The sequence below is a fragment of the Haemaphysalis longicornis genome, unplaced genomic scaffold (assembly GCF_048455015.1).
Source record: "Haemaphysalis longicornis isolate Haplotype H1 unplaced genomic scaffold, Haemaphysalis longicornis Haplotype H1 scaffold_1, whole genome shotgun sequence".
NCBI lineage: Eukaryota > Metazoa > Arthropoda > Arachnida > Ixodida > Ixodidae > Haemaphysalis > Haemaphysalis longicornis.
The window spans coordinates 24,893,994-24,906,088 of NW_027526203.1; the positions used below are offsets into that span (position 1 = coordinate 24,893,994).

The 12,095-nt window shown below is 48.2% G+C and overlaps 1 protein-coding gene across 1 annotated transcript in view; it reads left to right on the forward strand.

The window, feature by feature from the left end:
* LOC144159016 (uncharacterized) overlaps positions 1 to 6,356 on the forward strand; it is an 86,687-nt gene extending 80,331 nt beyond the window's left edge. The window contains exons 20-22 of the mRNA XM_077690283.1: positions 3,748 to 3,858; positions 5,680 to 5,800; positions 6,311 to 6,356. Of these exons, the coding sequence (XP_077546409.1) occupies positions 3,748 to 3,858; positions 5,680 to 5,800; positions 6,311 to 6,356 (278 nt within the window). The remainder of the gene's footprint in view (positions 1 to 3,747; positions 3,859 to 5,679; positions 5,801 to 6,310) is intronic.
* The last annotated feature ends 5,739 nt before the right edge of the window (positions 6,357 to 12,095 follow it).

A 12,095-nucleotide genomic window follows, 5' to 3' on the forward strand; every position in this document is an offset into this window, starting at 1 on the left:
CTGTTCGAGCCAAACCATGCTGAAATCCGGCTTACCGGAAGCAGTTGTGGATCACTTCCTTAGATGTTGCCTTCCTGGATGCAGAGAATATCTCCAGAGCTTGAAAAATGTCCAGCTTGGTGGGCCGTTTCAAGCGGAGATCGAACAGCAGCTTGTCGATCAGCCGCCCACGATACGCGCACTTCACACTGTTGATAATTCCCTCGTCAAGTGGTTGAACCAACAAAGTGCAGTTCGGTGGGAAAAATTGTAGCTCAACGTTTGTCAGCTCCACGTCGTCGACGTGATGGGCAGAACAATTGTCCACCCAGAGGCACACGCTGCGGCCATTTCGTTGTGCGTATTTCGTTGTGCGTATTTTGCGATATCCCAAATGGTGTAGCATGGCGATGGCGCTCGCAGGTTTTCAAAAGGTCGCGTTTGGGCCACTGATTCACCATATTGCGTGCGTGCGAGACCAGCCTCTTGTGTCACGTCTCTAATTAGCCAGTGCGGCGAATACGCCGCCTTTTGTGTCTGTATTTTTGTTTCTCTTCCCTCGCGTTCCCCGCAACGCCCAATTTTCTCGTTGTGTCTTTTGTATCTGCTGCTGCGATTTGGTGCAATGTGCTTTTTTTCGTGCTATAATGCCAGGAGATGTTCGCATCAAAAGAAATTATGCGTCAAGCATACGTGAAGCGGTGGATGCGCGCGTCGAATGCGAGGATGACAGCATTGACGACATCACCTGTTGCATCCACGCCAGAAGATTTTTCAGGATCTCCAGCCATGGCAGGTCACCGGCTCCTCGAGTGCAAATCAGGGCCACATCGACACGGTGTGTCACACCGCTGGTAAATCTGTCGAGCGTGTTGGACATGCAGCAGATGTGAAGAAGCGTTTGGCCTCGCAGTTCAAACTTTTTCAAAGTTCAAACTTTTGCACGGAGAACCAGCTAGCAAAAGCTTCAAAAGTGGCTCGGAATTTTTGATCTAGGGCTTAGACGTGGTACTCGTTCTTCGGGCTCATGTCCTGCCCCGAGTGCTGCGTATGAACCTTGACTGTTTCCAAGGACCAAGACAAAAGAGTACAGACTGTGTGCTAAGCTCGTGCTTGCAAGACCAAAATGGTGCAAACCTGCAATGCGGTGGCTACTGCGAGGCAGCCAGTGTTTCCGTCATCAAAGAACTGCATGCAAGCTCGGGAATCCACCCGGAAACATTGACATCAGGTTTGACTGCACCTGGCTGACATGTGGACGCAGCTCCCACATCTGTTGGATGTATCATACTCATAGATTTACACTGGTCTCGTGATAGACCGCGTCGTACGGTCTGATTTCTGCCTGGGCCGTTCGACTGGCCCGAAACCAGACGACAAAGGGTATGCGGGCTGGCTCACAACATAGACTCCAGTGTGCCAAAAAAACATCGAACGCAGAGCTGTTCAGATGAAGGTTGAGGGTGGTTTGATCATGTTCCGACGTTCTCTAGAGAAGCACAGACTGCAATACTACTCCAGCATGGTCTCCAATGAAGACCGCACTTTTCACACCCTAGTACAGGATGCTATGTACGGCTTCATAAAAGTCCTGAAGAAAGATTGCATCAATCCCCTGCACCAGCAGATGGGAGCTGCCTTGTGTGCTCTTCTGGACAAATTCAGAGCCCAAGGCGAGCCACTTGGAGGCAAGGGAAGGGTCACCCAAGACCAGACCAAGAAGATCACAAATTACTATGGCTATGCCCTCAGGGGCCACAAGCAAGATGTGCCAGGCACGCACCGAGCAGTTGGGGCCATCCTGCAACACATGGCATCGGCCGATGAGGCAGCCAAGCGCGACCTCTGTCCCTATGGACCAGGGTCCTGGTGCAAGTACGACCGGGCCCTGGCCAAGAGTGAGGAGCCTCACCAGAGCAGCCGGCCTGGCTCTGTGTGCAAGGCACTGTAGCCAGTCCCCACACGTCTCGGTGATGGAGCCTTGTTCGAGCGGTGCAGTGATGGCATCGCACAGAACTCCAGCGAAAGCCTACACGGCATGATCTGGGAGCAGCCCCAAAGAGCCAGCATGCCTCTCTGTGCAGCATCGAGAGGGCAGTGGCGGAAGCCATCGGCCGCTTTAACCGGGACCTCCCGAGTAGCAACGTGGCAGTGGCAGAGAAGCTCGCCTACAGTGCGGGAGTTGTTTGGTGCGGCACAGCCTTGAGAAAGGCCACGCTGCAAAGGTCAGAGCGAGACCACTCTGACAGTGCTGTCGTCAAGGCGAAGCTGGCGAGGCGACAGGGGCCTGCTGGGGACTCTCTGCCTATAGTCCTGGTCTGCTCTAGGTCAGGGAGACATCACCGGAGAGTGTACACTTCTAGGTGGCTGCCGTGCTTTAGCCAAGTTTGTAGCACAACTTTCTACAGCTACATGGCAGTGTTAGTTGTGTTGTGGCTGTGCTGTAGCAAAGGTGACCACGATCAGAAACTTCTGGTGAATTTTTGTTTGTTTTGTTTTCCTTGCAAGATTGTGCTCTGCCTTATGGGGTCCAGCTATAGTGATAATACTGGTTTCGTTGCATTCGTATGCAATTGGTCTAGCAGGTGGTTGGATTTGTAGCACCTTAGCGTGGATCACAAAATTGCAATATCCAGCTACGGCCCTGCAGTTTCTTGTTCTCAGAGATTGCTCTGCCTTGCAGGGTTTTTCATTATCTTGCAGTTGAGCTATGGTGATGGGACTAGTATCATTGCATTCGTATTGAATTGATCAAGCAGGTGATGCTATTTGTACCACCCTAGCATTGATCACAAAATTTCAGTCAACTTGCGTTTTTCGGTTTAGCTTTGAAAAGCATAAATGCATATTGTCAGTTCTTCATTGGCTGCTGCGCTTTAACCTTATTGGCAGCGGAAAAGCCTGCAGTATGTGACATGTATGCTTGTACGTAGTTTTCAGAGGCACTGGAATAAGGTAGGGAATAGTAAATCTGGTTTCTGAAGTTTAATAGAACATTCACTTTTTGTGCACTGTTTCACGGGTCATGCTTGGCATTACGCTGACTTTACAGACACATACTTAGTGTGCTTGTTTTCATGAAGAACCGAGCTACATAGGGGTGCCATTTTTTTTATTGTAGCTGCACTGTAACGAAAATCACGAATTGGAAACTTCAAATGCATTTCTCTCTGTTTTTTTGCGAGACCGTGCTCCGCCGTATAGGGGTTTTTGTTGTGTTGCTCTTGAGATAGGATAACAACTTTGGTATGATTGCATTCATATTCAATTGATCTAGAGGTGATGCTATTTGTGTCACAACAGGATCGTTCACCTATAAGCAAAATTGAGTAATGAGATAATTTTATAGGAATTTTTGATAAGAAATGTTCACCTCTTTCATACCTTGCGAAAATTTTGAAAAAATAAAAATAGCATAGCCTGGCCGTGTAGGCCTTTGGCATTATGTCCATATAATTCATCTTAGAGCTTGATAAAGCGAAATCGCTTTAAACCCCCTTAAGAAATCCCTCAATAAATTCAGTTCAACGCATTGTATTTTTTTTTTAATTCAGCTGTATTAAAACCAATTACATACTTGAAGTCACCGTAAAAAACTGCTTGAGACTGCAAATTGTCATCTAGCTGGCACTAAAAATAAACGAAATTGTCTAAACTTACCCTTCCCTAAACTCATGTGAAATGCTCCAGACATTGGTTTGCAAAATGCAGAAATAATGGAAAATGAATGTAAAGTATTGGCGCTTTTTTTGTTCTTCCTCGGAGAAGCATCGAAGGAGCGAGCAGCCCCTGCAAAGCCACCTCTGGCGAACGGGCACCCGAATCCAGAGCCACATCGGGAGCCTGCCCCGACAAAGGCCCAGCCGCCCCACTTGCAAGGTTCTGTCCTGCATTTTACTTTTCCAAGGTCATTTGAGGTCGTATAAAGTGGGCCCCTTGAGGGCCGGTGGTAGTAGGTTTTTCTTTTTTTTCTGAGTAGTGGCTTTTTTGATGTGTACTTGTGTGGCTTTTCTAGTGGAGATATACGCTGTCTTGTAAGGTTATCATCATCATCATCAGCAGCAGCAGCAGCAGCCTATCATCATCAACAGCAGCAGCAGAGAGGCCACTGCAGGGCAAAGGCTTCTCCCATTAATCTCCAATTACCCCAGTCCTGTGCTAACTGCGACCAATTTATTCCTGCAAACTTGTTGTTCTCATCTGCCCAGCTAACGTTCTTTTGCCTCCTGCCCTGCTTCCTTCTCTAGGGATTCACTGTTACCCTTAATGACCAACGGTTATCTTGCCTTTGCATTACATGCCCCGCCCGCAGCCATTTCTTCTTCTTAATTTCCACTAATAGGTCCTTAACACGCGTTTGTTCCCTGATCCACTCCGCTCTCTTCTTGTCCCTCAACGTTACACCTATCGTCTTCCGTTCTATTGCTCGCTAAGTCGTCCTCATTTTAAGTTGAACCCTTTTGGTGAGCCCCCAAGTTTCTGCCCCATAGGTGAGTACCGGTAAGATGCAGCTGTCACACACTTCCTTCTTCAGGGACAATGGTAGGCTGCCATTCATTATCCGAGAATGCCTGCCAAATGCACTCCTAAGGAAATCATCGTACTAGCGAACACTAAACAGCGACAAAGGAAAAGAGGCGACGAAACACACGCTAGACGGCGACGAAACACACGGCGAAACACACGACGAAAGAGGCGACGAAACACACATCTAGCGTGTGTTTCGTCGCCTCTTTTCCTTTGTCGCTGTTTAGTGTTCGCTAGTACGAGGATTTCCTTAGTCAGTAACCAACTTGCCCAACTTACCGCCTTAGTTAAATGCACTCCACCCCATTCGTACAACATCCCATACAGCCTCCCATGGAAAGTTGTATGCTGCTTCTGAAACCCTCTCCCTCACCCAAAGGGGTTTTCTTTGGGTTCATGGGACAGTCTAGCCGCAGTGGTGAACATTGCGAATAGTGGACGACGAAATGCACACGTCGATCTCTTCTTTGAACCAAAAATTTTAAGTTTTAAGCGGTGTAGGCACGCAGTACTTGACGTTGACTACTTTGTATCTGAAAAGGAGGCCTTGCATAAGGATGAGCAAGTGTTCTTTTTTTTTTTTTCCCTTCCGATTAAAGACTGCAGAATGCATGCTATACAAATAAAGCGAGTATGAATACAGGCCTGCCCATTTTGTTAAAGTGTCCAATTTCCCACATTTATATTCAATGACATTCCAGTGTACAAAAAATAAACTGTGAGGTTTGGTTACTGTTTGCTGTTTTTTGGAGCACACTGTTACTAAAACTACTAGATTTGCAGCTATCTCAATGGAACACCATTTGCTTTGAATTCGATTCAATCTTGACGTTTCTGTTTAGTGCACGCCTGACTTTGGGTCGCAAGTCGTGAAGTTTGGGACGGCCGTTAAAGCAGTGAGTGCTGTTCTCAAGGTGTCTTCCCCTCTCCCCCGCCGCGGTGGCTCAGTGGCTATGTCGCCGTGCTGCTGAGCCCAAGGACGCGAGTTCCGATTCCCGGCCACGGAGGCTGCTTTTCTGATGGAGGCGAACAGCAAAAACGCTGTGTTCCGAGATTTCGGCGCTCAGAATTAATCCGGAGCCCTCCACTGCGGTGTGCCTCATCGCTCGTGTAGTGTCAGCGTGTTGAACCCCCACAATTAATCAACCTTCCCCTCTCCTTTCTCTCCACCAGTGGGAGATGGCTTCTCAGGCCTGCCAACCATGCCAGGCTCCTCTGCAGCCATAGGGGCGGCCCCGCTTGCTTCCTCTGTGGCTGGAACGGCTTCAGCCCGGCTGTCATCGACGCCTGCTCGGTGGGTGCTGGTTTAGTGGGGACGATGGGCTGTGTGTGTGTGGTCAATTGTAGCTGCAGTTATTAAAGGTATGATAGACTGGCTATCGAGCAAGAGCTATGAGCCCCAGCATAGCTTTGGCTGCACGACATTGCCGGGAATAGGTCGCAGGGCACCATTTCTTATGGGTCTGTATTGCCCCACACGTAAAGTCTAATGTGTGCCTTGTCCATCACATGAGTCACTTCGATCGCACCTTGCCTTATATATGTACAGTGAAAATCTTGCCCGCATAGCAACACACCTTCATCATGTAATCAGAAGTGTGAAAAAAAGCATTGGGTGTTTGGTGTTATATCAGCTTTGTTTTAAATGAGAATTGAGATTGTTAAAACAGTAGGTGACGCTTGTTAATTTTTTTGGTAATAATGTCAGTTAGATCGCTCAAGTGCAAAAAAAAAAAAAGTCTGCCACCTTAGCACTCCTTGCCGCAGCTTTAAATGACTCCACAGTCTCCACCCTGGTTCCCAGAAACTGCGTGCCAACAGTCTTCAACCTGGCAGCCATGTTTGATTGAGATTCTGTCATAGAAGAAACATCTTTGTTTTGGGGCGACGTGTTGGAGTGACGTGTACTACATACCGTATTTACTCGCGTAAGGAATTTGGGGGGAGGGTTCATTATGCTGGGAAAAGATTGCCGCAGGTTTTTGAGAGTTGAAATTTCATACAATGAAGTTGCTAAGAGAAGCGCAGTCAAAGCCTTGCCATTTTCGTAAACACACGTAGGTAATATGTAATCAAATTTCTTTTTTATTCCCAACGTGCTAGTGGCCCCCTACTCGCCATGGAGCTGTCCTCCTTACTGAAGTCGCCTGCGGCTTCACATTTGTTGTCGGCCCTCAGCGCCCCATCTTCCGTGCCGTGAAGGCACTCCAAAATTTTTTTTCCAACACCGGGAAATGTCCCTTGGGCTTACGGAACACACGACAATCCCTGTTCACCGCCCAAAAAACCTCTCATTTTCACTCGTAGCGCACACGCACTGGGTCTACACTAAAGTGCCACCCAGCCGCACGGTTTCCATGTGCATCAACGCATGCACCAGCACCTTCACTTTAAAACTGACTGTGTTGCTCATGTACTGGCCCATCGTACGGTGCGCACGGGGAGCACGAAGTTCGGAACACAGCTGAACAACAAACCACGGGAGTGTAATGGCGAGGTTACGGAGCAGCAAGAGGAGAGGAGTACGGAATGTGTTTAGGGCTTTGTTCGCACACCGCCGGAACCAGCCGGAACAGCAAAGAGCAGGAAAGGAGTGCAGAGTATGTTTTGTGCTTTGTTCTCGCGCCACAACGTTACGCGTTCAGCAGGTGGCGCTCTGCAAGCGCGCAATTTTTAAATTGTGAACCAAGGCATTTGTGGTCACGGCTTTGGCTACTTTTAAGATTTTTTTTGTTGGAATGCATTTTTAGCATTTCTGCGTGTACTGTAGTGCGATATCAAGGTAATGCGATTGTCTCATGCATTTTTTTTTCAAAGTGACAAAAAAGTAAATTCTCAAGAAAAGTGGGCGAGGGTTCATTACGCGAGTCGGCTCATTACACAAGTAAATGCGGTATTAGGTGCAAACACTCCAAGCTTCCACAAGTTTCCAGAAGACCAGCGTGCTCTGCGCATATGTATGCCACCTGGTCAGGGACCAGACCACTAAAAATCTTGGGAATAAATTTGAGGCAATTCAAACTCCTGCTGTGTGCCTTGCTACTACCTCGTATAGCTGTGATATTGTAATATTATTTTTACAAGTTTCAAATGCTCGGCCTCATGGGACAGTCTAAAACTCCGGCGCAGCTTTTCTCTATGTTCTATTTTAAAACAGATTTTGTGAGAAAAGGTACAGCAACAGATAAACATCAGTACCCTCAGCCTTCACCTATACATCCAGACGAAGGGATAACAGAAAATTGAATATTTGGGGTGCACATCTGCATTACAAGCATCTTTTTCTAAGAAACTACAATGCATGTACGAATGCCCTGCCTGACACTGTTCTTTCCGCCCTTTGTGAAAGGTTTTCCGCTGTGCTCTGGCAGCAATTGCGTACATGGGCAACATTACGTGTTGCTGTTTCCACCAAGTTTGCTACTGTGGTCACACCAAACATTGTAGTTTTGTTCCTTGTTATTATGTTGTGTTTTAGAATATTCGTGTTTATTGTATAACACTCCCTACAACAAGGCTTTAGTGCGAATGTAGGGATGTTAAGTCCGTGCGGCGATCACATGGGGAGCTCAGAACTGTCCATCGTGACAGATGGAGAGAGTAAGGAACCAGGCAGCACGCCTGGCAAAAGAGAAAGGGCACCGGTGAAAGTAGAGAATCAGGCATAGCCCAAAAAATGTAGGTCCTAGAGGAACCCTGCACCACCTACCAAACCACTCTCTCCTTTCTTAGGCCACTGGCCGCACTTTTACGAAATAGATTCATACTATACTGTTATGCCGTGAATTGGTGGTAGTCTCTCACCTCGCTGCGTGGAAATTAAAATGAATCCTTCCCTACTCAAACGTGAAGCCGAGAGATAGTTCTACAGCGAAGCTGTTAGCCTCTTGTTGGTCGGAAAATTTTGTGCCTTAAACAGAGGAGCACCCAGCAGTTCTCGTTCAAGATGCCAAGCGCATGTGCTGGGCTAATCAGGCATACAGCATAGAGCTCAGTATTCCTGCAGAAAAACTCAAAACGGGTATGGAAGCCACATTGCAGATAAGGTGCCTATGAACAATGGGACCCCCCCCCACATGTGTTACTGGTACAGATTAGGTTTGCAGCTTCTCTCTAAAAAATGGTTGACATCAGTCGAGGGTAAAAGCATGCGTCAGGCTAGGCAGGACCAGAGTCCTTCGATGCTTTACTGGTCAAACTTCGGCGCTCGTTTCACATAGGGACCGCGCGCGCCACTACAGGCACCACCGCCACACGAAGGGCATCCAGCTGCCCCGCGTGCGGCGTATTGGCCAGTTCTTGGCGTGCAAACGCTCGCTGCTTTTGGTGTCTGCGTGCTGATTAAGTGTTTTTTTTTTCGTAGTACCGTATTTACTCGCATAATCCTCGCACTTTTTTTTTTCAGAAAAGTCAATGCGAAGATATAGGTGCGAGAATTATGCGGGGAAAAAAAAATCCGGTGCACAGTGTTGCCGATTTGCCTTCTGCCAGTCCCACTAAATGTAGCGGTCGTTTTTTGTATATGTAAGCTCAGTGTTGCCAACAGCAGCTATTTCTTTTTATTTTATTATTTACAACGTAAACAGTCTCCCGTCGATCAGCGATCATGAAATTGCCGCCTTTGCTTTCTGGCGCGCGCCCTATCTCGTCGTCGTCATGTGCGTGCCCTACTCCAGTAATGCACGTTGAAGTCGGTGACGCCGAAGTGCCTGCCTGCGGCGCAGTTGCCGTGTTCGATCGCGTACTCTATCGCTTTCAATTTGAAAGAAAGCGGCAGTGTAGCTGGCGTTCTTCCCCATGGCGAAGCGGCACGAAGCACAAAACAAAGAGATAAAAAAGTTCTCAAAATGGCAACGAGCTATCCACCACTGATGCGAGTGACTCACTGACTGCTGCTGCTCAGCGACGGGACCGCGACGGCGACACAACGACACGACAGCGGGCTGCGCGAACGCCGTCTAGTTGCGCACACGCGAAACCGGCTCAAGGACAGTGTGAGTAGCATGTTAGGGCGCCTGTTAGGGAGTAGCCACTATGCTGGTTGTTAGGGCGCCTGGATGGCCTTGGATACGCAGCGCTCTCCGCCGAACGGAGAGGCGGCGGGGAGGGCGCGCGTTGGAGAGCGCGTGCGTCATGCGGGTTTCGCGAGCAGGCAACTTTCGCCGCTGCGAAGTTGGGGGTGCGAGGATTATGCGAGGAACCAAAAAATCCAAGTTTTGGTGGCTCACATTAGGGGTGCGAGGATTACGCGAGTGCGAGGATTACGCAAGTAAATACGGTAGTTAGCGATGAATTGTCCAGTCATTGTGTATATCACCTGCCTTGAATGGGGTTTTATTTTTCGAGGTAAATTACCGTAGACTTCGGCCGCGAACAGCAATGGCTTCTGCGTGCTCTGGCACAAGCGCTGCGCCGTCGTGTTTACGGATTTTTAAATCTCTATTGCTTTTCTTCTTAAAGCAAAAGTTGTAAATACTACAGATACGGTAGCTGCGTAGTCACGGACTGCTGCGGGCCTATCGATAATACAATAAAAAACTGAAAGAATCCAAGTACGCATCGTTCAGACTACGCTTAATGAATCCGTTGATTGATCTGGAATGCACAGAACGCTAAAAGAGATAGCCCAATAGTACTGTCGTTTTGATGAGTGGGTACATACTTGAGAACATCTAAAAACGCTGCAGAAATGCGAAGAATCAAAACACGAAGAGATATATGTTGCACCATGTGTCTTTCCGCTTCCACGCTTTGCAATCCTTGCAAAAACAGGAAGCGAAAAAAGAACAATAAAACTGATTTTATCACACACAACAAAAAGTTTCAATGTTATGAAGGGAGACAAAAGAGCGTGGTCCAGCGTACAAAAATTTATTTTTTGGCGCTGCGATGTGCAGCATGCGGAGGAAACAGAATATTGCCACGTAGCCAAGAACGAAACAAAGCTTTTCTGAACGCCGCAAGCTTGCGAGCTCCTGCTCTACAAAAGACTAGAATGAAACACAAACGTCGAAGAAGCAGTCCGCAGTATGCCGTGCACAGATGAACGTCGATAAAGTGAGTTGCGCGGCGTTTGCTATGCATGCATTACTCTCAGAACGCCAGATAAGAAACCGGAATTGGCCACGCACGGTTACAAAACAAACAAAACGAACCCTAAGGGATATTTCGCGGAAATATGAAAAGTAAAAGCAAAAGGACGTCCCACAGCTTTTTTACACACGAGCCTGAGCGCAACATAATACAAGTTTGCAAACGGGTAATAAAGTTCCGCTACAACCTGACTGGTATGACAAAAATCCGACTTTAAGTTAGCCTTGTACAATTCTAGGTCCACGAAGCTCTCAAAAGGGTACATTGCTTTTTTCATTCCCACACACAGTGCATTTCCACACACTGTCATACACTTATAATTGAAGCTGAAATCTCCCGAAGGGAAAAGGTTTGGGCGTGTTGGTTCATCGTCACACGGAAAACAAGCGCTAAACAAAAACACTGGACGAGGAGTAGACGGGACACGCGCTGACTTTCAACAAAAAGTTTATTGCTGCTCCAGCGCTTATAAACAAGTCTGGGAGCACGAAGAGAGGGGAAAAAAGAAAGGGAAACATCAAAAACGGAAGCCAAAAAGAAGACATCCCCCTCGCGAGGGGCACGATCAAATGCACAGCATTTCCGAGGGGGTGCGCCGGCACGTCGTATCTCTTGATCGCGGGACCCGTGTCGCCATCTTTTGGAAGCGCGGGACAACTTGTGGCGCTTTCGAAACAAACGAGAAATGAGTGAAGGATATAAGGCGCGTTCGGTGCATCGAAATCTGTGTCGGTTTCGTGGCTCGGTCGGTTGTGCGCCGGGCACCTTGCGTTCCGCCCGCGGCGTCATGGGTTCGAAACCGGGCGCCGGAAACTGTTATTTCTTCCTGGCTGCGGACTACGACAAGGCGCGCCTGCGGACAGGCGCGCATGCGGACTACGACAAGGCGCGCATGCGGACTACGACAGCGCACGCCAACGCCGCGTGACATTGTGAGTTACTAAAATGCTATGCATTTAAAAATCTGGCTGCCCACTGTAAAAAATGTGACTCGGGTAACCAGTGTCATCCCCTGTACGACCAGACTACCATGTTGTATTTTCACCGCTCGGCCCTCACAAGAGAAATTGTGGAAGCGGCCGAGATAGCAAGGTCGGGGGATCAATGCGTCAGCAGGCCGTCTGTGGCTTTATCGAAACACGAATTGGATATCTTATCGTAGGCGGCACGTCACTGTTCTTCCTTTTTTTTTGGCTTCCGTTTTTGATGTTTCCCTTTCTTTTTTCCCCTCTCTTCGTGCTCCCAGACTTGTTTATAAGCGCTGGAGCGGCAATAAACTTTTTGTTGAAAGTCAGCGCGTGTCCCGTCTACTCCTCGTCCCGTGTTTTTGTTTAGCGCTTGTTTTCCGTGTGAAATCTCCCGTTGCTTGCTTTGGAATGGCATGCCTCCATTTCTCACGCAGCTCCCCGTCGCTCGATCAACAGAACAAGGAAACATTTTCTGTGGTATCGTTGTACAAGGAACGACATCCCGGGAAGCAACACATGTTCGGCATT